Source organism: Cryptomeria japonica, chromosome 3 (assembly GCF_030272615.1).
Source record: "Cryptomeria japonica chromosome 3, Sugi_1.0, whole genome shotgun sequence".
Taxonomy (NCBI): Eukaryota; Viridiplantae; Streptophyta; class Pinopsida; order Cupressales; family Cupressaceae; genus Cryptomeria; species Cryptomeria japonica.
This window is the reverse complement of record NC_081407.1, coordinates 586,781,522-586,807,973: the sequence shown is the minus strand read 5'-3', so window position 1 is coordinate 586,807,973 and position 26,452 is coordinate 586,781,522. Positions and strand designations below refer to the sequence as shown.

Genomic DNA, 26,452 nt, shown 5'->3' with positions numbered 1-26,452 from the left:
TAATAATAAATATTAACAGCCAGTGCTATCTATAGTTTTTGTTGTAGATTTTGAACTTTTTGAAAGCTTATCAAATTTCTGTAATACTGAGGAAATGGCTCTTGAGTGAGCAGAAATCTGTGTGTCAGAAAGGACTTGAATTTGTCCGTATTGATGGGAGCACAAATTCTAAAGAACGTCAGGAAGCAGTTCAGGCATTTCGATTAAGGCCAGAGGTATGTTAATTCCTCGTTTTTATTTAGAATTTTTGAAGTAATTTTGAAATTCTTACACAAGTACAAGACTGAAAGTTTTTTTCTTGTCATTTTGTATCAAAGTTGATATGCCTGCTAATTTGTATTGCGTCCCTCATCAGTAGTTTTTTTCTTCTTTAGTAGGCAGAATCATTATGTCCATAATAGTTCAATAAAAAATTGAGAAAAGAAAGTAATTGGGTCAAATAAAATAATTTCACATCAATTATTCCCAGCAATTACTTTGGTTTTATTGTTGGTAACGTGTAAAATATGTAATGTACCCAACCATACGGTAAGTACCCGAGGGCAATTACCGAGGGAAGTACCCGAGGGAAGCACTTGAGGGCAAAGTGTTGACGTGTCGAAAGTCGTATCGCCACAATTCTCTCCGATCAACGCAAAATAGAATGTTGAGTATCCTATCCTCTCTTGAAATAAGGAAATCCCTAATGCTGTTTGGTTTGATCATATAGGCGTGACCTCAATGTTTTGGTTGTTAGGTCTTGATTGTAGGGTAGCTCAACGGTTTGATGTGTTTTGCTGGAAACACAAAGGGGCCTGATGTTTGTGGATGGATTCGGCTCGAAAGGTCTCAAACATGATTTCCCTTAGGCTCTACGAATTGATTCACCTGATTCTGCAGTATGTTTGATCCTGCCATGGATACTTTACTTTCAGATTTTAAAAATAAAAGGAAAAGAGGTAAAAAGGGGAAGGAGGATGCTAATTACTTCTACCTAAAAATAACACATTCAAGCTGATAGACATAAACCTTGCAATAATTAAATTTTATTTCGCCAGTAATTCACACAACTAGATAAAATTGATGCAATCTCCAAAGGGGAAATAGATTTTCATGTTATTAAACATAAACACTGAATTTAAGACATTCACACATTCCATGCTAAATAACCGAACTAAGCATACTAGTGAGTTCAAACTAACCATGTAGAGGAACTGGCAATCAACCAATCCTTAATGGTATGAACTCAGATTTCTATCAGATATCAACTTGCACATATTATTTTGTAAAATAAAATGCATAACATAAATTCAAAGAGTGAAGAAATAGACCATGCACTCACATGAAACAATAACAACTTTAATCTTCATTAAGTCTGAATGTATTTCTGCAGAGTTTCTGCAACAATCTAAGATTTCTTACTCAAGAATAAGGGAGAAACCATCCCTTATATAGACTTTCAAAAATGGATGAATGGCTAAGATCTAATGCTACAAGTGGCCCAAATTCATCCTATAAAACATGGCTGCCCATACCCATTATTGGATAACAAAATATTATCACCAATCATCAACTAACTAATACTTGCCAACTACCAAACATAAAGTTTCTCCAAAAAGTGCATTTGCATGGAGCTCAAAAATTTACAATGACTTTGGTAGTTGGAAAGAAAATGTATGCTGAAAAAGTGCATTTTGAATTTAAAAGAAACGGTTATTTTCAAGAAAGCACTTTTTCTTTCCCCGAGGTAGACTTTTTCTCCAAAAGTTCAACTTCCCCTTGCAAGTAACCTTTCCAAATGTCTCGGTGTGCCGTGCGTTCTTCTCGAACATATTCTTGAAATTTTATACAAACAGGGAACAATTCCTTATTAGAGGGAAAAGGACGATTGTGCATTTTGAACTGCGTGCCCTCGAGATGAGTGCCCACCATCATTAGCCGCTCGCACCAATCTGATTGTTGATCTTTGAAACGTAATATGTCTGTGTGTAGCTTGCTGATGCATTCTATGTCTTCCACAAAGGATGCAGTTTTATCGGCCTTGAACTTGGCATTCCATTGGGACACCACATCAACATCCTCCATGGTATCCGTCCAGCCGATGACCAATGCCTTATGGATATTTTCACCAATGTTTTTGATATTGGACAAGTCTTTGCATTCCTCCCGAATTTTCCTAACGATGTCTGCCATGTCCATTTTCATGCTGACAATCCAATACCACTCTTTGAAAGTATTGATATCATTGGGATCCAGTATAGAATGCAGTGTAGGAATCTGAGTGTGAGTCCAGAAAAGAGCCCTCATGAGTGGTTGAACCAAGCCAATTGTTTCTTGGATTTTGGCGTACTCCCTTTGTACCTCTAGCATCCTTATCCGAGTTGCATGTATTTTGAGTGTTACTTCAAACACATCATTAATAATCTTCTCTCCTTTTACCTTAATGCCCCAGATCCATTCTTTGACGGCCTTGGTAGTGTCACACTCCTTCAAAGTCAGCTGTAGTCTTTTGTGGTAGTTCCAATGGGGGAACATGGGATTCAACGGTATGTTGCAGGGGTCTTAACAGGTGGTCTATGTACCCCTCAGCGTGCTCAGCACGAGCTCAGTACATATCCCTCTCAGCAGTCATTTCATCTAGCTGTCTGAGCATATTCTGTATGGAATCTTTGAATTCTTCCCTCTCCTACTCTTTGGTTGCTCGCCTTATTGGAATGGACGTGATGCTATAGTCGGCTAATGCAACTTGATTTGCTGGTTTGTTCGCAGGTGGGGCAGCAATATAAATCGGATGATTCCTTTGCTCATCTTTGGTAATCTTGGAGTAAGTCTTTGCCTTTTTCTTTCCTTTAGCTTTTACTTCTCCTATCCGAGAGAAGATATTCTCCAGGTCGATTGATGGCTTGACAACTGCTTTCCGTTGTGCTCAGGCCGCTTTCCGCTGTGCTCATGCTATCAACCAGTCATGAGGAATGGTTTGCCCAGACGTGACTACTAAATCCCCACTTTGTTCTTTGGATGCTGCAGCTGATCCATTGCCTATCTGCAACTGATCGAACGTAGAAGGAGGAATGGGTATAGTATCCAATCCTTTGCTCACGGTTGAGTTCTCTCCCATCTCACTGAGTAATTGATGGGTATCCTCTAATAGTGGCTGTTCTTCAGTTCTGCTGGGTTCTTGGGTTCTATCTTGTTCCCTTTCTCCTTCAACCGTGGTGTCATCCTTGTTACTGCCTTCCTGCTGCAACTCATGCCTACTCTCCTGCGTGAGCTCTTGTTTACCAATCCCTTGATCAGGTGCAATCTCTCCTTCCTCGACCTAACTCTCAGGTCCATCCAAACCAATGATCCTTGCCTCCGATTCTTGCTCATTTTGTATTTGAGGATTACTTGTCTCTGATGCAACGAGATCATCCTGTGAAGGTGGAGTTGGAAGGTGATCAAGTTCAATCACATCATCCTTTGAACTAGGGTCCTTGGGATGAGGAAGTAACCTTTGGTCTCTTGATTGGGATCTTTTCTCTCCTTGTCCTTTTTGACGTCTGAGTCCCCCTATTTGCTCTTGCCTTCTTTCTCTTTTTTTTCAGGTTTCTCAACCTCTTCTTTTGAGGTGCTTGAGGTTCCTTCGTCTTTTGAAGACTGGGAATCGAGACTACCCATCAAATTGTATGGTAATTAGGTTCCTTCATGGCTTAGCCTCTCTATTTGTTAGGATAGCTAGTTATCTGTGTACCTTCTTGGACCCTCCATGACAGCTTCAAAATTTGTGATAGGGTTCTGAGTCCAATCAATGGCTGGCGGGAGGTCCTTGACTGCTTCAAATTACTGGACTTGCAAGCAATTTCCATAGTCAGTTACCTGATCCAGAACTTGGCGATACTCATAAAGTCGTATTTGTTGAACACTCAACCTTGAATATTCCTACCGACGGACCTCAAAGTCATTTGAACAATTGCTTCAGTAGTCTTCTATTGATGCCTTGGCCCTGTAATGCTTGTCGTAGGCCTTCTTTCCCAATCCATCATGATCAAAGCATTTGCTGGGGAAATGCTCTTGTAAGCAATAGGAGGCCAGTTCGTCGAATGATTCCTCGGTCTGCACTGAATTCTTGAAGTGCACATCAAGGTTACCTAAGATCATGGGGAAGTTGAATTCTGACTGCTTTTTGTCCTTGAGTATGTTGCCTGTTGGGTGTGCTTACCTTGGTACCTCCATGAGGACTAATCTATCCGATGGGTAACGCGGAGGCCGATACGGTGTTCCCTCACAGCCGACTATTCTGATGTAGGTGAATTTGGAGAACTGGATGAACCATGCACCGTATTTCTGGATTAGAGTAGTAGCTTGCTTTGACAACCTTATGTGCAACCCTCCTTGCATCAATCTGACTATGCGCATTGTAAAAGCGTCATGGACCCGCTCATATTGACCAATTGCATATGCAATGTTGTTCTTTTCTCTTTGGGCTATGTCATAGTAATGCAATTGAGGATAGCAGTCGTATACCTTCACCTGATTTGGGCCGTTCCCAATCTCACCTCTCTTGATTAATCCTGGTAGTGGTTGATGTCGGGCAAACATATAGACTAGGTAGGAGTTCATAGCGGAGTGTTCTCTTCGAGCTCAACCAGCTGCGTATGAATATTATCGCTGATAATTTGAGCCTAGTCAATCTTAGATTTCCCACCAAAGACTTGCTCGGTGAAGTAGAACATCCATTCCTCAAAGAGATTGGACTGCGGAAGTCCCATGACCCGGCTTAGCAAGGTAACCATATTGCCATACTCATTGTGGAAGTCGCGTCTGTGGGTCTTTTTGGTGATGCTAGTGCTTGGGGGTCTTCTTTCTTTGAACCACTCTTCGTTTATCAATGTTTTGCACGGAGTAGATCTCTTGTCATAAGAAATTTGGGCTTCATAAATGGTTATGGTAGTAGGATTATCAGGGAGCGGGATATCAAATGCTTCCCCAATGGCTCCAGGTGTGAAGTCGGCCATTACCATTCCTTTAAACACCACAAATCTGGTTTCCGGCTTGTTGTGCGTTGCACACACTCCTTGTCGCCGACAGAGTCCCCCTCATTTCTTTTCCAACCTTTGTCCTGCTGAGTTTCAAATTTAATTTTTATCCGCCATTTTTGGGTTCCAACAAGTGGTAGTGAAGCAATGAGCTATGTCACCATTAGGAGATGGGGCATCTGTTAGTGTTAAGCCGAATGGCCTGGGAGTATCTAACCTCCGAGTCTGATTAGGCTACATATAACAACACAACTTAGAAATCTTGGTATTAAGATTTAGTATTTCAAATTTCCTATAGTCTCATTTGAAATATAATTCTTACATTGTAATACTGTCATACATCTTTTCAAAACTAGTTTTTCAAGTACATATATGTATATGTATAACTATATCAGCACCACCACCCCGCCACCCCCCGCCGCCGTCCTCCTGCCGTCCCCAAACTTAGGCCCTTGGTCCGCCCATCCCGGAAACGCGTCCCCCCGTCCCCAACGCCCGTGGAACACTGGATATTTGTAATTATATTTCCAAACAGTAGAGATAGATCCGACAATGAATTACAAAGTGAAATATCAGAAATGATATCTTCAACGACAAACTAGGGTGGCTGCTAACCACCGAAACTGCAACTACAAAATAGGGAGAATCTACATTGAATGGCCAAGAACTAGATGTTTGTAATTATATTTCCAAACGGTAGAGATAGATCCAACAATGAAGTATAAAGTGAAATATCAGAAATGATATCTCCAACGACAGAGTAGGCTGGTTGCTAACCACCGAAATTGCGGCTACAAAATAGGGAGGATCTTGCACCTCCGAAACTGCAACAATGCCAAACTCCAACTAGAATTCGCAGATACAAAGAAAATATAAAATTCACCATACCTACAACTATGCCAAACTTGGTCTTATAAATGGGCTCCGGAGAGTTTCCCGAAGGGTTACAAACCACCGACACCAAAAGTTTATTATTTTATTAATTTGGGCCCCTTTATTTAATAATTAAATAAGTCCTTATGATATGATTTTAAATTTAGGACCACGTAATTAATTAACTTAATTAAGTCACTTTATTAAAATTGGGGACATTACAAAATATTATTTGTTAAGGATAATGTGCTAATCTTGGGAAAGCTCCTGGTCATTTTGAAAGGTGATGCTAAGATATTCTTCGTTTTTTAAGGTTTCAAAACAAAGTTATGAAAGCAGTACTCCTTGGGGACTTGTCCCCTACCTTGGTAGTCTTGTTTCCTGTAGGGGATGTTTTGGGTATGAGAGCATGCCTAGGAAATGTTTCCCTCGTCCCCTTTCCAAGCAAAACAAAGGTCAAGTTCTTGAAATATCTCAAAATGTTCTAGGTTCGTTAGAGGACAACTAGTTATCCTGGAGATGCAAGGGGAAATCTAGGTGTCCTTTGGTCGTACCGAGAGTAGTAGTTGTCTATTGTGGCCCAATGAAATTTAACATAATGTTTTTTTCAAGAACACATTCTTAATTTAGAAAGAGGGATGGGTGGGCCCACAAGGACTCCCCACCACTTTAAACAACAACTAAACTTAATTCAGCCATTAAAATTACCAATAAGAAAAAAAGTTTAAGCAACAACTATACATAATACACCCATCAAAATTACCAATAAGAAAAAAACTATCTCATTTAACATTTGCAAACTTGTGTTGAAAAGCAGCAATAAAATAATAGTGAAAAGAGGAGAGAACACTAGCGGCGAGAAGGCATTAGGGCATCATATCGACTACATTAGAGGCAAGTTCTTTGCCTTGCATTTTTTAAAGTTATTTTCAAAATTTTTAACAAGTAGGGAGGGCATTTTGATTTTTCTTATTTTAAATTCAGCTCGTAGCTCTATTTTAACTTAACCAAAAAAGATCGTGAGAAGTAGTGAAAGTAGTGATAGTGAAGAGGTTGAAGTTCAAATGAAAATGGAGACTCTGTAAAAGGCCTATTTAACCCAAATAAACCTCTCTTACAATTTGCATCACAAATGGAAAATAATAAGAATTTTTTTAGGGGGACTAGAGTATGGTTATGCCATTTATGTGAAAAAGCTTATAGGGGTAGTTATATAAGAGTTTATTCTCACCCTTTGTGGATAGGTGGTCAATTGTTGAAATGTTGTCAAAAAATATTTCCTTTTGACAAGGTTGAAGCAACTACTTTCTATATGGAAGGGGAGGCAAGAAAGAAGGGAATTCCATTGTCAAGTTCTCAACTTAGTTTATCATTACATACAAGATCTGTGGATGCTGGGATTTAAAGGGGAGGAGGTTCTACTTCTACCAGGGGAAAGAAAAGAACTAGAGGTGTTGCAAATATGTTTAACATACAATCATGACATGTGGCCGATTCTTCTATTGCTAAGCTTGTTGTGGTTAGGCGGTACCATTTCTTGTTGCATGTTTAACATATTTTATAAAGTTCACTTGTAATTTCTTGAAAAAACCCCTACAACACAAAAACAAAAGAGAACTCCTAACTTGTAGAAAAAGGAAAATTTCCCACTTGTAGTCAGGAGGAAAAAACCCGAATTTGAAGGAAATGTAAATGTATTTCAATTTTCAATTCAAGGTGCAAGTTATATTCAAAGTGATTTTCTTTTCAAGTATACGTTGCTTCACAATATAATAAATCTGATTTCTTTTCTTTGTTGCAGGTGGAGAGAGAGCATTAATGTTTTTCTGTGTTCTCTCCACAACATTTATCGGTGTATATATATATCATGGAGGGGACCGATCAAGTGGTACCTGATCGATCATGTCCTTTGGACATGACCGACCAAGATACCCCTTGGTCGTGTCCCTCCATAACCGATTGCTTAATCGGTGCCATCACATATGCAAATGAACTGATATCATTTCGGTTATCAATATAACTAGGCCGATGGTAATCGGTGGCAATTAAAGTGGTTTAAACCCGATAACTTAAGTTAGTTGGTTATCAATTAATTTACCCCAATAGCATTAGTTAGTTGGTGGAATGCATTAAGCCCGATCGTTGTAAATTCGATGGCTATTAAAGTGGTAACCCGATAACTTAAGTTAGTTGGTTATCAATTAATTTACCCCGATAACATTAGTTAGTTGGTGGAATGCATTAAGCCCGATCGTTGTAAATTCGATGGCTATTAAAGTGGTAACCCGATAACTTAAGTTAGTTGGTTATCAATTAATTTACCTCGATAACATTAGTTAGTTGGTGGAATGCATTAAGCCCGATCGTTGTAAATTCGATGGCTATTAAAGTGGTAACCCGATAATGAATTGGGAGGGTTAGAATAAGACCCGATCATTATCGGTTTATCAGTTTAATAGTTTGTACTTAATTTAATCATCAGTTTGCATGAGTAACATAACTGATAAATGTTGTAACAGAATAAGGAGAACATTTATAACATAAATATTAGATAAAGGAATAATCAGTGAGATCTGAATTTATCTATCGATGAGGTAGATGATTGAATGGGAGACTTCATTTATCTCCCATTCAATCATTTATCTTACCGAAGCCATTATGTATCAACACTCCCTCTTAGCTTGGGAAGATGAATAACAGACAAAGTGTCTAGCATCACATTTCTCTTGATGACCAGTATTCCTTATATAGTTTATAATCTTATTCTCCAAGGGTTCATATCATTTGAACACATGACATGAAGTATCATCAAAACATATGATACAAGTAACCATATCATCTAAGCACGTGACATGGAGTATCACCTAAACACGTGATACAAGAAATTCATCACCTTGTGATGATATGATATCACCTAAGCACGTGATATCAGTTTTGCAAGCCAAGCAATACTAAGGATTAACACATGAGAATAATTAAATTCTCAACTTATCCACATTGTGGTATGTGCACTAACATCTTTCCAAATGTTTTACCACAACATAATCATGGCACATCCATGACATATCAGAAATCACACATGATAACTGGTTTGATCATTATAAGATTGTCACCTTGTAATGTCTATACACAAGTGTTCATTATCTGAGAGATTGTCACCTCTTAGAAATGAACACTAGGGGTTGAACCCATAAAAGACCTAACACGACAAAGAAGTTTACACTTTAAACATCTTATTGATATATAAGTACAGATTACAAAGCAAATTACCTTTCTATCATACCCAAACCTTTTCTGAAGTGTTCAACCTTTACTCTGGAAAGTGGTTTGGTAAGAATATTTGTTGTCTGATCTCTTGTACAAATATATTCCTATTGAATCACATTCCTGTCTACTGTATCTCGCACATAATGGTATGGAATCTCAATGTGCTTGGTTCTGTCATGGAACACCGGATTTAATGAAAGTTTTATGCAACTCTGGTTGTCACAATGGATAACAGTAGGTTTCATTGGTTCACTGAATAATCCTACAAGCAACTTCCTGAGCCATATTGCTTCTCGGGCAGCCATGGAAGCTACAATGTATTCGGCCTCAATGGAACTCTGTGCTACTGAAGACTGCTTTCTGCTGATCCAAGATGTCATGGCTGAACCTAAACTGAAATAGTATCCTGAGGTGCTTTTCTTGTCAGTTACACTTCCAGCCCAATCTGAATCTGTGAATCCGTGTAGATCTAGATCAACTCTCTCATATTTGAGACCAAGGTTTAGAGTACCTTGTAGATATCTCATAATGTGTTTTATTGCTATCAGATGTATCTCCTTTGGCTCACACATAAACTGACTCAAAGCACTTACTGCATAACAGATATCTGGTCTTGTATTTACTAGATACATTAGGGACCCAATCATTTTCTTGTAGTGAGTAGGATCAGTGGGTTGTGACTCTGTTGCTGCTTCCTTAAGTTTATGAAGATTTGTTTCCATTGGAGAGGTCATGGGTCTACAGTTTATCATTCGAAATCTCTTCAAAATGTCCAAGGTATACTTTCCTTGGTTTAGTATAATGCTATCAAAATTTTGCCATACTTCCAAGCCTAGGAAGTAATGAAGGAGTCCCAAGTCCTTCATGTCAGATTCTTTAGAAAGATCTTTCTTGCATTGATCTATAAGGTGATCTTCTCCCGTGATTAATAAATCATGAACATATAAAATCAATAGTAGCATATCACCTTTGTTTTGCTTATAGTAGAGATTAGGATCTGTATCATTCTTAGAGAAGCCTAGTAGAGAGAGGTAAGTATCAATTCTTTCATACTAGGCCCTGGGAGCCTGTTTAAGCCCATAGAGAGCTTTCTTGAGTCTACACACATGAGACTCTGGATCATGAATCTCAAACCCTTCAGGTTACTCTAGGTATACTTCTTCTGAGATCTCACCATTAAGGAATGCTGTCTTAACATCCATCTGATGAACTTTCCATCCCTTTGCTGTTGCAATGGCTAAGACGACTCTTACTGAGGTATATTTGGCTACAGGTGCAAATGTTTCTTCATAATCAATTCTTTCCTTTTGAGAGAACCCTCTGGCTACAAATCTGGCTTTGTGTTTTTTCAATACTGCCATCTGCAGCATGTTTGATCTTAAAAAGCCATTTGGTAGAAACAATAGATTTTCTAGTTGGCCTAGGAACAATTTCCCAAACATCATTCTTCATTATGGATTGATATTCCTCAGACATGGCATCCTTCCATATTTGATGTTTAAGTGCATCAGATACATTGTTAGGTTCAGCTTTTGAAAGATCATTCATAAGGGCAAGATAGCTAATGGATTTGTATGGCTTGGGTGACAAAAACTCATCCAAGAAGAGACGGATCTGGCCAGTCATCTCTGGTAGACTTGGATGATGAGATGCATCATCCAAGGCAAGGAATTGATCATATATGATGGTCTTCCTTGGTATGGCTTGGGTGTAAGAAATTACATCCAAGACAGGAATCGAATTAACCTTCGATTTCCTGGTATGGCTTGGGTGTAAGAAATTACATCCAAGACAGGAATCGAATTAACCTTTGATTTCCTGGTATGGCTTGAGTGTAGGAAATTACATCCTAGACAAGAATCGAATTAACCTTCGATTTCTTGGTATGGCTTGGAACCAAGATGGGTTCCAAGAAGGCGAGCTTCACAGCCGCCTAAGGACACGTCCCAGTACTGCACTCGTATCCTTTTTATTAAATAAGAATTGAGATTAATGTTAATTAAGTATTTGAAGTTTAATTGCAAGTTAGATTAGTTATATATATATATATATATATATTTGTTGTATTCTAATAATCTGTTTTGCAGGACAGTGGTCTCTAACTAGTAGGGACATTATAGTGGTATCAGAGCATAATCCTGCCATCCTATGGGACAAAATTACAACATTACTCTTTAATATGTGTGCACTTTTCAAATGAGAAACACCAAATTTATTCTGCATGTATGTTCCTTACCTAGTGGGTTTTCATAGGTGTAGGGCTCATGTCATAAAGGTTTCATATGCTTCGTGTTGTACGTACTGATGTACATGTTTCCTGCTTTAAAGTCTATTGGCATGAATGCATGTGTTTGCACTGAGTGCCTTACTTGTATTTATGTGCTTCAGATGTATACTTCATACTACATGTGTATGCATTTGAAAGCTTCTTGCCTTAAGTAAATAATTGACAATGTAATTAGAATAGTTTCGTATTAAATTGAATTCTTAACCTAATGATTTCAGTGTTGTGATTCTTCACCTTTTTCTAATGCTTGCAAAGATAGGGAGTGTGTGGGGGAAAGGCATAATAAATCGGTCACATGGCGAAAATGCCCCAAGACAGGTAGCAAACCTTGAGGGAGCCGCATGTAGATTGTGTCATGCGCCCTTGGCACACTAAATCTACCATCTTGTAAGGTAGAGGAGAATGAGGATGAGGAGACTCGTGCAATCCATGAGAGCTAAGCATACAACAGATTAACGACTATTCACCATATTTGATAATACTTTTCATTATGGGTGTCTTGTATGGATGTCTATGAGAATGCTCAATGTTGTCATATTTTCAGCGTGTATGCTTCAAATACTCCTTTCTTATATACTACGTATATTCGTGTGTTGCCTCATGTTCGATACGCTTCTAGCATGTATGCCTTGTGTCTTCAGGTGTGCCTGATGACTGATGTGTCTGGAGCATGATCACACCATGACTGCCTTTTCTTATACATACATGGTACCTTATGTTTATTTCTGTACTGCTTCAAGCCCTACATGTCTTAGGTACATACTTCATGCCTTGAATGAATTCTTGTGGATGATTCACCTATACTTCCATATATGATTCAGACTTGTGTTTATATATATATCCCATGCTTAAGTGAATTTATATGTGCTATATACATTCACTTCTTGACCTAAGCGAATGCATATGTGAACTCCATGTTACTTAAGCAAATTCAAATGTATACTCCATACTTTATAGACTACATGTATTTCACATGTGTGCTGCATGCCTTAATTGTATCCATATGTATTACAAATGTTGCACACCTTGAATGTACTCAAAGCCATGTGTATTTCCGTATATGATGAATATAGGTATTGTGCATAAACTTCATGTGTGTTTCATACCTTTACATATGTATACCTTGTGTTTTTATGGGGAGATGATTTAGTTCGAGGAAATTGTTAATTGCTTGAGGACAAGCAATTTCCGGAAGGATGGACTGTCATGTCCCCTTCTTGATCGTTATATATATCCTAAATGAGGCAAGTATTACTATTGATTAATATAATGATTAACAAATGATTATTTGAAATTCATTTATTTATTAAATAAATTATTTAATTAATATATTAATATTTATTCTTGAAAATGTGATAAAGCCAATTATTAAAATGATGTTAATATATTAAATAATGTTAATATATTAAAAGAAGAAATGAATTATTAAATAATATTAATATATTAAATAAAATTAATAAATGAAATAAACTATTAGAAAATATTAATATATTTAAATATATTAAAAGATAGAAATATGAATTATTAAATGAACAAATCAAATAATGTTAATGTTTAATATTAAAGCATGAAACGGGAGTAAGCATTGGGTAAAGAAATTTCTTAAATACATTTACGTGGAGATAACCCCCCACGTGGAGAGCTAACTCCACAGTGGCCCCTCCCCCGCGGGAAGTGGTGGGACGGGGATCACAGCCTGGGCTGCGACCACTGTCACACCTCTTCCTACAGAAGGGACCCCGTGGGGGGATGCGACCCTTCCCCTCCACGGGGTATTAAGGAAGACCGCTGCAGAGCTAAGGAAAGGCAGGAAAGAGATTGAGTCGGAAGGACTTCAAACAACCACCGCCAATTACGAACTGCAACTACAGGCTGCAGTTCACGAACAGGTAAGAGGATTACGGGTCACAAGGTATATATGTGTGTGGACGTGTGTGCCACACACACACACATATATTAGTGAGTATTTTGGAATATATGTTTATTTCTGAATATGTATTAATGAATTTGTCTGAATGTATATTACTGAAGATTTCTGAGTATATATTACTGGATATTAATTGATGTGTATATAGCAATGAATATAGGTATGCATACAAAATATTTATGTATATCTAGGATCAATAAAGAGGATTAAGGAATATGTAAATGTAGAAGTAAATTATGGGATGAAAAATGATAATGAATTGTAAAATGTAATATGAATAATGTGATTATATGATGGAGACTATTGGGAGGAAATTCCCTTAGCCTAACAGAGGGATTATGATAATCCTTGGTAGGTAGTATATACTGAGTATCTATATGCATATATGTATGGCTTGGGTGACAAAAACTCATCCAAGAAGAGACGGATCTGGCCGGTCCTCTCTGGTAGACTTGGATGATGGGATGCATCATCCAAGGCAAGGAATTGATCATATATGATGGTCTTCCTTGGTATGGCTTGGGTGTAAGAAATTACATCCAAGACAGGAATCGAATTAACCTTCGATTTCTTGGTATGGCTTGGGTGTAAGAAATTACATCCAAGACAGGAATTGAATTAACCTTCGATTTCCTGGTATGGCTTGGAACCAAGATGGGTTCCAAGAAGGCGAGCTTCACATTTGCCTAAGGACATGTCCCAGTACTCCACTCGTATCCTTTTTATTAAATAAGAATTGAGATTAGTGTTAATTAAGTAATTGAAGTTAAATTGCAAGTTAGATTAGTTATATATATATATTTGTTGTATTCTAACAATCTGTTTTGCAGGACAGTGGTCTCTAACTAGTAGGGACATTACAATTTCGCTCCTGACCCTTCCAAAGGGTCCATATCAAAATTCATATTTCCTCTATTTTGCTCTTTAACTTGACCAAGTTTGGAACTTCTAAGGCATGGTTTGGAAGACTTGGATGCATATTTGCCTTGGAGAGAAGGTTTGAGGCATTAAAATGATGGAAATCAACCTGGAAGGAGAATTTCGCTCCTCACCCTTCCGAAGGGTCTAGAGCGAAATCCTCCATTTGACCTTCTTTTTGCCTTAAGACCTAGGTTGGCCTTGTCTTGAGCTAGTTTGATGACGGATAGCCTTGGGTATGATGAAAGGACCTTGAAATTGATTAAGTTTGAGAGAGAATTGGATAAATGAAGCGGAAAATCAACCAAGACTGAGGATTTCGCTCCTGACCCTTCGAAACGGTCTAGAGCGAAAATCCCCATAGCTCTCATTTCCTTCCTTGTTTTGGCCAAGTGTTGGTTTCTAAGGCATGTTGGAAGGTGGATTGATATGTTCTTGCCTTGAGAAGAGGTTGAAAGCATTAAAAGATGAAGATTTTGCCTAGAATATGAATTTCGCTCTTGACCCATCCAAAGGGTCTAGAGCAAAATTCTTTATTAACCTCATTTGCTCCCTTGCTTAGGCTACCAACCTGGTTCCTTGGGCGTAGAGTGATGTATTTTTGCCTTGCAAAGAAGATGGGAGTTGAAAAGATGAATAGTTAAGCCTAGAATGTGGATTTCGCTCCTGACCCTTCCAAAGGGTCTATAGCGAAAATCCCCATAACCACTCATTTCTCTCAATTTTGTGCCAAGTGTGGGTTAGGATGAATTAAGATTGGAAATGTCTTTAGGCATGACTTTGACTTGCTAGTAATCAACAAATTTGAAGGAATTGAGCAAAAACTAGGATTTTGCTCCTGACCCTTCTAAAGGGTCCAGAGCGAAATTCCTAAGAACACCTATTTCCCCTTCAAAACAAGTCAAACTTTTAGTTTTTATGGCCTAGAAAGGAATGGAGTAACGTTTCCTTGACCTTTGAGGTAAATTGAAGTGAAAGAATGAAGGAATGAACTCAGGAACAAGGATTTTGCTCCCAACCCTTCCAAAGGGTCCAGAGCGAAAATCCTAAAACCTATTCTATCTTCCTAAATTTGTGTCAAAACAAGTCTTGATCAAGATGAGATAAGTTGGGAGATGCCCCAAGGGTTGCCTTTGAATGGATTTTGGCCACCAAAAATGAAGATTTTAGGCTAGGACAAGGATTTCGCTCCTAACCCTTCCAAAGGGTCCAGAGCGAAATCCTAGATAGGTCCTGTCCCTAGCCATGATTTTTGAGCGAATTTCCCCTTTTAGGTCTTTTGGGGGTCAAGCAAGTGTTCTCAGGATGAGAGATGGATCCAATTGAGGGAGTCAAGGGGAAACAAAGTGAGAAGAATGGAGCTAAGTAAGAGAAGACAAGCAAGGAATGAATTTCGCTCGTGACCCTTCCAAAGGGTCCAGAGCGAAATTCTTCAAACCACCTATTTTCTCCTTGAGTGAAACCAAAAATTTGATCCCTATGGCATGATTGGAGGAAGAGTGATGTATTTTCGCATTGCAAGATGGATTGAAGTGAAGGAAATGAAATATCAAGTCTAAAACTTGAATTTCGCTCCTGACCCTTCCAAAGGGTCCAGAGCGAAAATCACAAAATTTCATGTTTCCTTCAAGTTTGTGTTAAGCCAAAGCATTGATCAAGGTGAATTGGACTTGAAGATTGCCACAAGCATGCGTTTGAGTAGGTTATGAGTTCAAGAAGTAAGAATTTTGAGCTAAGGGATGAATTTCGCTCCAGACCTTTCCAAAGGGTCCAGAGCGAAATTCTCAAGATCACCTGATCCACTTATGATGGATGCTAAAAAATGAATCCCTAGGCTTTGGAAGAGCTAAGACTAGCATATGCCTACCTTGAAGAGCAATTCAGAGTGAAGGAGTGAGACAATTGAGACCTAATCATGGAAATCGCTCTTGACCCTTCCAAAGGGTTCAGGGTGAAGTCCTTAGAGATCCTCATTTTTCACCATAATTAAAGGCAAAACTCATGATGGCAAAAAACATTATAAGAAGGATCAAGATGGTGGAATAATAACGAAAAATGGAGAAAATGGCAAACATTTAAAAACCATCAATATCTCGTAGGCTTGCCTATATGCTCTCAAGAAATTCACAAATAAACCCACATTCTAGATACACTTTTTATGGGTTGCTAATCAAATCTCATTTGGATAAGTAATGCAAATCAGCCTAAATTAGACACTTGTTAAATGTGTAAATTGATTTTTTAAGCCTTAAAATTAAAAATTTCACCCTTGGCCGCCCAATTTTTTTTTTATTTTTTTTAAACCTTATTTGTTAGGTCGGCCACCTCAAGGATCAGATTTTTAATTTTTTTTATAAACCAAGAGGTCGGCCTCTTGAGGAAATTAGGAAGTCGCCATATAAAGGGAAGGAGGTTTGTGAAGTTTTAATCACTCATTCATTTGTGTCTTTCCTAAAGCGAATATTAGGAGCAGAAATAGCAGAGCAGATTGCAAAAAGGAAGGCGAATTTTTGATCCATGAAGGCTGATTAAAGGCTGATTAAAAGCTAAATCATCAAGGGCGAACCTGAAGTGCAGATCAAAGACCTTTCATCCAGCAGAAATCTTCATTTTTTTTATCCATCTTTTCAAATTAATAAGTGAAAATTGAAGGTAAGGTGTTTAATCTGATTTTTTAGGCAAGGTATTGAAGATCTGAGCCAAGTTTCCATTTTAAATTTTCTGAAGGTTAGGTCTTCTATATCTGGTTTAATTTCTAGGTGATGCCTAGTTTGGAAATTCTTAATTTTAAAGTTTTATCTTTTAAGGAATCTCAAATCACCTAGCTAAGATTCTACACTTAAACCTAACTTAAGCCTCTTTATGTAGGTAGCAAATGGCGACCCACAAGGCGAGTGGATCCGCTACCTGATAGGCTCTCATCAAAGAAGATCAAAAGAACGATGATTTGGAGACTAGGATCGTGTCCAAATGGAGCAATATTGGAGACACCAACTTAGGGAACTTCACTGTGAAGAAGTTTGAGAAGCACCCTACATCGGCAAGCCATCACCATTAGCGAAGAAGATAATTGAGAGTGGAATCATCAAGGCCGCAGGCTTCCCTCCCGCAGTTAAATGTCACGAGCTGATGATTGAATGTGCTTGACACTATGATTCACATTCAAGGACAATCATAGCTGAGGATGGAACTGTCTTAGCCTATCTTTCAGAAGAAGCTATAAGTGAAGCCTTTCATCTCCCGGAGCCGAGAGATATGATCTATAAGAGCTTGGAATGAGCTAGGTCTATCTACGAAGATGATCCCGATACCTGTCTGAACTTCATGAATAAGAATTGGTTACTCAAGAGTAGGCCTCAGTTGAACAAGATACCTAATACGCCACATAGAATTGATTTCCAAGAAGAATTCAGGGACTTGATAACCATGCTCAATCGGGTTATAGGTGCCTCTCAGGCCTTCTTCTTCGACAAGTGGATGTTCTTCTTTATTCAAGTGATCGTCCAAGGGAAAGGAATGCTCAATTCGGCTAGAATCATTAGCAACAACCTAGATGTGTAGCTGAGGAGGCTAGTCCCTACTAAGTCATTCCACATGAGTTCATGTGTTATATATTCTTTCGTCAGAAGTTTTGAGTATGCAGGGCTACCACATAGAGTTGTTGGGAGAGGGACAGGAGAGATAAGAGCATGTGATTCTTATGCTCAACTGCATCATCTGGCTAAGAATGACTACAAGTTGGTCAATGACACCTTCACAATGTATATCACTAGAACATTGCAAGGAGGGATTCACCATCGACTGTCTCCGGAAGCACAGGAGCTCGTGAAGAAACATGGTGCATAGTTCATTCAATTTCCAAAATTTACCTACATCAGGGTTCATGGATGTCCTTCACCTCCCTATATGTTGCCAAGGTATCCTACAGATAGAATAATACTACTTGAAGTGACTAGACAGTTGGCAGCTTATGCTAAAGCATCAAGAAATAAGCATGGAAATGCTATTCCCATACCTATTTTATTGGGAAATTCAATTGAAGTGTGTCCTAATTCTCAAGCAGCCGAAGATGCAGAAAAGGTGCTGTCTCTATATTCATTCACCTCCTTTGCCTCAAGAGAGAATTTTGATCCTCATGGTCATATGGAAGAGACAGTTGGGAAGAAGTACAGACATGAGTTTCAAGTAGAGGACTTCTGGATGAATGTCCGAGATGATGTGGAAGTGAAAAGAAAGATGCATTCTAGATGACCCTTGGATCTTATCAGGAAGTGTAAAGTTTATAGAGTAGTCGATCAAGCCCAGGATAGTGGTAGATATCTCCAGCCATCCTATGAGAAGAAAGATAAAGAAGTGAAGGTAGATTGGAATGAGCAAGAAGTTGCAGACCTGAGAGCATTGATGAACCCAGTTTTAAATTGCACTCGCAAATGGGTGGACATACAACATCAAAAATTGAAGGAGTAGAATATAGCCATGACATTCACCCTAGAAGCAAGAACAAAAGAAGGAGAAGCAAGTGTGAGTGAAAATACTTCTCATTCCAAGGGGTCAAAGAGAAAAGAAGGACCTGAGAAGAGAGAACCCTCCAAGAAGAAACAAAATGTGAATCCTGATCGTCCACCGAGTACTTCTTCTAGATATGAAAAGGAGATAAGTCAAGGACAAGGTCAGAGAGAGATAGTGTATGAAGTTGATGAGTCTATAGAATCCACGGTACAGAACGATAAACAAGGCAGAGGACGAACACCTCAACATTCATTAAGTCAATCTCTTCCTCTCCAAGTTGGTGCCAATGAGCAGCAAGAAGAAAATAATGATGATGAAGCAACATTTGCTTTCAGAGACGAGAGACCTCCGCTCGAGGAAATACAAGTAAAGGAAAGAAAGTCTTCCATTCCAGATTGGCTGAAAGAAAGACTGACGAGGGTAATTGTAGTTGAGGAGGAAGAACAAGTATTTGATTTGGAAAGTCTCATAGGAAATTCCCAAGAAGAAATCGAAAAGAAGAAGGCTACGAAGATGTCAAAGGTAATTAGAGATGATGCAGGATCTAAGAAGATACAGGTAGCCACACCAGTAGTGGACAAGTATGAAGATGAGATTATGGCAGAGGAATATGATTTAGAAAGATTTGATCTTGGTCCACTTACCTCCAAGTAGGCCATGGAAGAAGTAACTGATTCAATGAGAGCACTTAATGACAAACTCAAAGAAGAAATGGAAAAGAATAAGAGGTTAGAAAGGGAGGTTAGTGCTTGGAGGAATTATTTTAGCCACCTTAATCAACCATTAAGGCGACAGGATCTAGCAATATCACCTTTGCATGCACTTCCTCCTGAATCAATAAATGAGGCAGAAAAGATGAAGAACTTAGCCCAACTCATGAGTTCTTGGATTGATGAATCTTACGAGGTAGCCATTTAATTTGTAACAAGAATGATGAAGACAGTCCATCGGGCTATCCAAGTCCTTGAGATCATTCATAATCTATTGATAACTGTAGATGCATTCACTCACACTAGAGACATTGTCATCCCGTTCTTTCAAGTGATCAGGAGGACGCCAAGGCAGATTTTAGCACAAGAGAAGATAATGGATGGAGGAACCCATAACCTTATGCAATGGTCAACTTTGCTCCAAATGAAGGAAGTTCTGTTTGAGGACATCAATAGTAGATGCAGCCGAGTTGAGGGCACCATCCATCTTATTCAAGATAAGGTGTTTGATGTATTATGTACAATCCTTGACAGAAGGATAGAGATAGAAACAAATGTGGATGTCCAAGAATTGGAAGAGAGGATCAAGATTATATTTTGCAAAGAGGAGAACATGGTCATAGAAAAGCAGTGAGATTAGATGTATGCTACTATGTTCGTGATCGAGAAAACAAAAGAGCTAGAGCCTGGATGGGAGATGACCCTTCTCGCAACTTTTGATCAAGTCTTTCACTTGGAAGAACGAATGAAGAACCTGCATGAGATTCCCAGTGTTGAGGTCGAGGGGATTACGTCCAGATTCATTGAAAATGCTAGAAGAGAACATAGAAAAGGGAACAAACTTCTAGATGAAAAGTTGTTATGAAATGATGTGGCAATTCAATTCCTATTGGGCTATGTTTGCTCGTTATTTGTGCCAATTTCTATTGGCTATGGAATGATAATGCTTATCTGATTAGGGTGATTTTTGTGGCAAACCCTAATTAGGGTTTAGGTGTCAAGATCTCAGCCTTTGATCTTCTTGAGATCCAGGCCGTTCATTGTATTTGAGAGTGCTATATAAGCCCTCACTCAATTCATTTTAGAAGGTTGGAGTTAGAGAAAAGAGATAAAAAGATTAAGATTGTTAGCAGCAAAGAAATAACTAGTGAAGAAAGAAAGTTGAACAATTGTTGTTTTATTTTGCTATGAGATCAATGAAATATTGAAGTTATGGTGTTTTGTTGCAATTCTTGTGGCTATTTTCATGGTTGTTTATCTTCTTGAATCACTCTTAGTAGAGATAGTACTTAAGTTTTAGAATTAGATTGAACGACGAATTTTGTGTTTGATCTTTGGTAAAACTCATAGCCCACTAGCTCCTTATTGATTGTAAGCGCGCCTTGTGTGGTCAACTGGAGATATTAAAATTGTTTAAGGGTTCCATCATTGTTGGAGATATTGATATGTATCTTATTGATAATATCTATTCCATTGATGATTCGAAAATCGTTGAATCCCCTTAGAAGATCACACCAATTCCAGTAGAGTTGTAATCTTTTGGCAATATTGAAATTGGTAGAGTTTTATCAAGACCAGTCCTCATTTAGTCATTCCTAGGATTAGTTTAGCATCGCCTTCTTAAACTCCTTATCTTTTGCTCTTTTTTGAAACATCAGTTATTATTAGGAGAATTCAGTTTCCTCATTGAAAAGTAGCTGCAAGATCAAGCTTTCTTAGAAAGTACGTAAGGCCCCTTCTAAAACAGCAAACACAACGACCACTGGTGCTTATCCATACGTAGAGAACCTACATAACAGAACCTTGGAGTTTTTCTGATTGATCCTTCTGCGAAATCTTCAGCATTTGGGCAGCTTTATTCAAGAGAGGATAAGATACCTCTGGGTATTTTATTCTGTGTTTGGACGTGTACAAAAGACACATCAACAGTCTCCAAAAATAGGTCTATTTGGATTTTGTACAAATAGAATAATATGTTTTTAAGGATTGTATCATTTAATTGAAATAATTTGTAAAGAAATGGTGGTTTAGTCTCAATTCTGATATAACACAAGATATAATTTTAATTATGGAATTTGGAATGGATTTTCTAGGGCAGATATGTTAAGTTTATGATGAGATTAATAAGATGCAGAATTAAGACAATTCAATCAGATTTTGCATCGTATATACCCTTGGAAAACCTTCCAACATAAAGGAAAAAACCTAGCAATAAGATCTCTTATTATATTTAATCAATAAGTACAATAAGACGCCTTTACAATGTGAATGAAGATTGCTTCACTCCTTAAAGCAAGATCAGAATGAATCGATCTGCTATAGATAAATATATGAACTGCGATGAACACGGAATGCTATAGATCTTCATCTAATATTCGATCTGCAGTAGGTGTACACAAACTGCTATTGATATTCGATATGAAATGGAGAAAGAGAGAACCGATCTATGTTTATACGCATATGTGGGTGTCTCTTCACCTAGAGTTGGCTCTATTCCAACTAACACGACCTTCACCAAGGGTTAGCTCTATTCCAATTTTCACCAAGGGTGGTGGCCTTTAACAAATAGTTATGTTTTTATTAACAAAATATAAATATGCAAAGTCGAGAGGCTAATTGCATATTTGATCGTAGTTGGTTAAGGAGACTCCCGCCGCTACAATCAACAACAACATATTGTGAAACTTTCAAGTGAAGGAGGATTAGAGTGTAAGAACTGAACTTAAGAAACCTGATGATGTGGTCGTAAGATTTTGTAGATAATGGACTGTGTTGTGGAAAAATGGACTCATAATTTGGTAAATATTATCCAAGAAAAGCAGATGGGCTGGTTGATTGAAGAATCATAATCAAGTTTTATTCACAGATTTTAAAATTAGGTGGTGCGAAAAGGTCTTGATGTGAAATTATGGTGCAATTTAATATCATAAGAATGCCTATAGATGCAATTTAGTGTCATATAAATGCATTTTGATTCAGTAGAGCTGACACTCTGGTCTATTGTGATTGATAACACAATTATTGTTCTAAAGAAGCTTGAAAACATGTTTATAAGGGAAGATGAATTTTTTGTTGCTATTCAAGAGGTCACTAAAGTACATCCTAGCGAAGAAATTTATCCTCATCCAAATCATTCTAATTGTCATCATGCATATTTTGGATATGGATATCCACATCAAAATGAAAGCTTGTGATGCTTTGAACTCGTTTTAAAAAATGTTACAGCCAATGTATCATAGTCATATGCATTGAGCTTTGATTGGAGTGGTCTTGTTTCAAAGAAAATTATCGATGAATTTATCCTAATTTACTTCATTAGTACTCTATGTTTCTAGTTTCTATAACTCTTATCTTCATTCTTATCATTACCTTTGTGGCCTTTTCTTTTCAGGACGGGAGACATGTTATGTAACCCACTATATCATAATTATTAGTTATATATTATCTAGTTGATGTATCTGTTGCACTTGACCCTTTATTGACGTCTTTATATAGATTTATACTCATGGAGTGTAAGAGTTAATCTTTCATACTGCATAAATTTGAATTCGTATGGTTGCTTGATACCATGCTGAGTTGTTGGCAAGTAGAAGTTGTATGATGTTCCTTAGTGCTCTGATGAAATTTTATCACAATTTCATGTTTTTTTTTTGGTTTTTCAATTGTACTTTCTAATGATAGAATAAATATTGTTATTTTCCAGCATTTTCTTTATTTTGTTTCAAATTTTTGATATCTATTAGAAGGTTTTGCACAATATAACTTATTCAACGCTTTAAGCATTGTTGTGGTTGTTTTCTGATACAACCAATGTGACTATAATTTTGTAGCGATTCTCGAAAGATTCAAAACCAGTTTATGTTTATTGCTCTCTTTCTTATATGTGGATAATTCATTCACTTCATTTATTTTTTCTTATATGATCACAAAGAAATGAATCATAATATTCTCAGTACTAAAAGAGAAGAAATTTGTTGTAGTGATTGATGGGATGGCTGACATTGTCTTTCTCCGTTTTATGAAACTGCTGTTAATGTTTGTGTGGCTGTCTGAAATGTTTTAGTATGTTCTATTTATTAGTTTCTTCCCATACAGGTTAAGATCGCAATTATTGGTATAACAGCTGGCGGTGTCGGTCTTGACTTCTCAACAGCTCAAAGTATTGCATTTGTTGAACTGCCTAAATCTGCTTCGGAAATGATTCAGGTTTTTGATGGCATCTGTTGAGGACAGCTCATTCTTCTGAATATGATTTAAAAGAATAGATGTTATATTTATATTGTCTTGTTTTATAAAAGCAGAAATTATCAAAAATCAGATCTTACAAGGTATTTTCATATAAATATGAGGAGCATGGGCTAACATCAAATTCATTTTACTGGTGTTTTAGAAGGTTTACCTTATGATGGTAACTTATGCCCCAAGGTAATGTGAGTGAAGATCGTGTCATAGTTTTCATATCTATTTGGTATGGCCTCTTGGGCAGAGCCATATGCATTTTTGAAACGCCATGTTCAGTGCAGTTAGAGTGTTCTGTCTTATTCTAGCCTGCAACAAATTAAACTTTCCTAAATTCATTATGAAACCTTTTTCCACAACCTTGAAATTTGATATGTAAAATATGCATCATCTCGGTGATTGCTAGTTTTATTTGTGAAAGAGAAACATATGTTAGTGATAAACCCAAATTGTGTCTTAATATATGTTAAATCAATTTATTCTTCATATTGTTAAAAGTATGTGCCTGAATTCTATTAGGTCATTGTGAGTAACTGTGACTTGAATGGAAGTGAATAGGTTTGTAAGCTATTTTTGGAATCAAAATATGGTCTAAGACAATAGGGACTTGTTTTGATTGGGAAAATGTTTTGTGATTCTGCATGGTTAGGGTTCATGGTCAGTTTCAATGAAACAGCATAAGCATGTGGGATAAAGCTATTTCACATCTACTCTTATCCACCACATGTGCACATATTGACTATAATAAGATGATGCAGTTCTTAGTTGATGTTATTGTTTCTACAATTGATACTTTAGTGATGTTTTTTTGTGATAAATCCCTAATCATTGCTGCTCTGTGTATTCAAGACAAACATGGATAATTTAGACAGAAATTAACTATATATGACTTTTGGAATGCATGCAACTATTGCTAGAAGATATTTGCTTTAGAAGGCAAAAGATTAAGGTCAGATTACAGACATATTTAATACCTCTGATGGGCAATAAGTAGGGACCTGAGTACTAGAACTTATGAAAAAGAGTTTTAAGTTGATTTATGAACAATAATTTTAGAATTTGAACCAGTTCAATAAAGTGCAACTTTTTTTAAAGTTTTTACAATTTTCTTCTTCCTTTTCAACAAAAGAGTAGTATAATCAACAAATTGTCATTCAGGCAAAGGCTCTCCAGTAAATTGATTAGCGACAAATAAGTTCAATATTGATGACAAAAGAGAAGGCATAACAGGGCAGCTTTGTCTAAGTGATCTTTGCAAAGGAAAAGAACATAATAGTTCAGCATTTATACATACCTGAGCCTAGGGATCCTCAATTAAAAGACTAACCATCTTGCAAAATGCTTCGAGAAAACCAAGAGATTTCAAAACCAATGTAATGAAATGTCACTCAATCAAGTCATAAGATTTTTCAAAATCAATCAGAGCCATGGCAACATACTAATCAGAAAACCTTGCCCAATTTATACCCACCCAACTAGTGAAAATGGTATATGAAATATATCTCCTTTCTAAAAATCAGTTCGAGTAGGAGATTTCATTTTGTGTTAAGACTTTACACTTTTATGACTCTTCTATCCAGGAGCTTAGCAAATTTTTTAAAAGAATCATTAAGTCAGTGGCCTTCAATATCTCAATTTTGTAGAATCTACTTCAGGAAATAACTAAGTGCTTTATTAATTTCATTCCTTAATATTTCAACAACAATACCTTTATTATATATTTTTAGTGAGAGCTTGCTAACACATTTTTAGACCAGATTTATAGAATTCAAGAAGAAATCCATCAAAATTTTGTATCTTCAAATTTTTTATATGACTAATAGCCTTTTTGATATCATCTAAAAATGTGTTATCAAGCACGACAGCGTGCTTTAGTCAAGTTTACAGAAACAACTTTTGAGATTGCCACTATTGTAATACAAATATTAGAATCATTACCATAAAAGGTAAACATTTCACCATAAAAGGATTGAAAGGCATTTCTAATTCAACACCGTTTTCAATATTAATAGCCCCCAAAATCAGTAGCTTGTATATTTATCTTGTTTGGCATAATTTTTAAAATCTTGATTTGTTTCTAAATCCTCAATCCCATAGTTGCAACCAAATTGACCTAGATCATAATTTAACACTCCAATTTTATAAAATTTATCATATCTTAGCTTTAGCCGACAACTAAAGCATTTCTTTCGTAGTTCCATATTACGTATATCATTTTGTAGATTGCTTTGAACACTAATCAGATCCTGCTAAAGATTTCTATTGGTGGAATTCCTAAATTTGACCATCTTTATACAAAATATTGTCATGAAATTTTCAAAAGCTCCTATGGCTTTATTCCATCTATCAACATTTGATGCCACAAAACAATTACCAAAATCCATTAACCAATTATTGAACAATGTGCTACTACAAGAGGGATGCTTTAGCTTAGAAAATTCTTGAAAGGTGAGAGGAGGGTTAGGCGGACTAGACTAGGTGAGAAAATTCATTTTAGTTGAGTGATGATTAGACAATGTTGTTCTTGGAATAACCTTCGGCACAATATTGTTAGAAAGACAAAAAAGAAAATTATTGTCATGCCCCGTGGTTGCAGCAGTATTAGAACCCTAATCACAAAAGACCTAAACCCTAGACGTAGCAGTTCTAAACCTAGTTGCAGATTTATAAGCATGTGTGATTAAATAATGCAAGGGCCCAACCAGGATAAGGAATTCAGATTTGG

At 37.2% G+C, this 26,452-nt stretch overlaps 1 protein-coding gene across 3 annotated transcripts in view; it reads left to right on the top strand.

Moving 5' to 3' along the window:
* The window catches only part of LOC131042656 (uncharacterized), a 278,257-nt gene that overhangs the window by 164,034 nt on the left and 87,771 nt on the right, over positions 1–26,452 (top strand). For all 3 annotated transcript variants that reach the window (XR_009105286.2, XM_057975978.2, XM_057975977.2), the window contains 2 exons: positions 114–215; positions 23,584–23,694. Coding sequence is in view for 2 of the 3 variants with exons in the window: in XM_057975978.2 (XP_057831961.2) it covers positions 114–215; positions 23,584–23,694 (213 nt within the window). In the remaining variant the exon portion in view is untranslated. The remainder of the gene's footprint in view (positions 1–113; positions 216–23,583; positions 23,695–26,452) is intronic.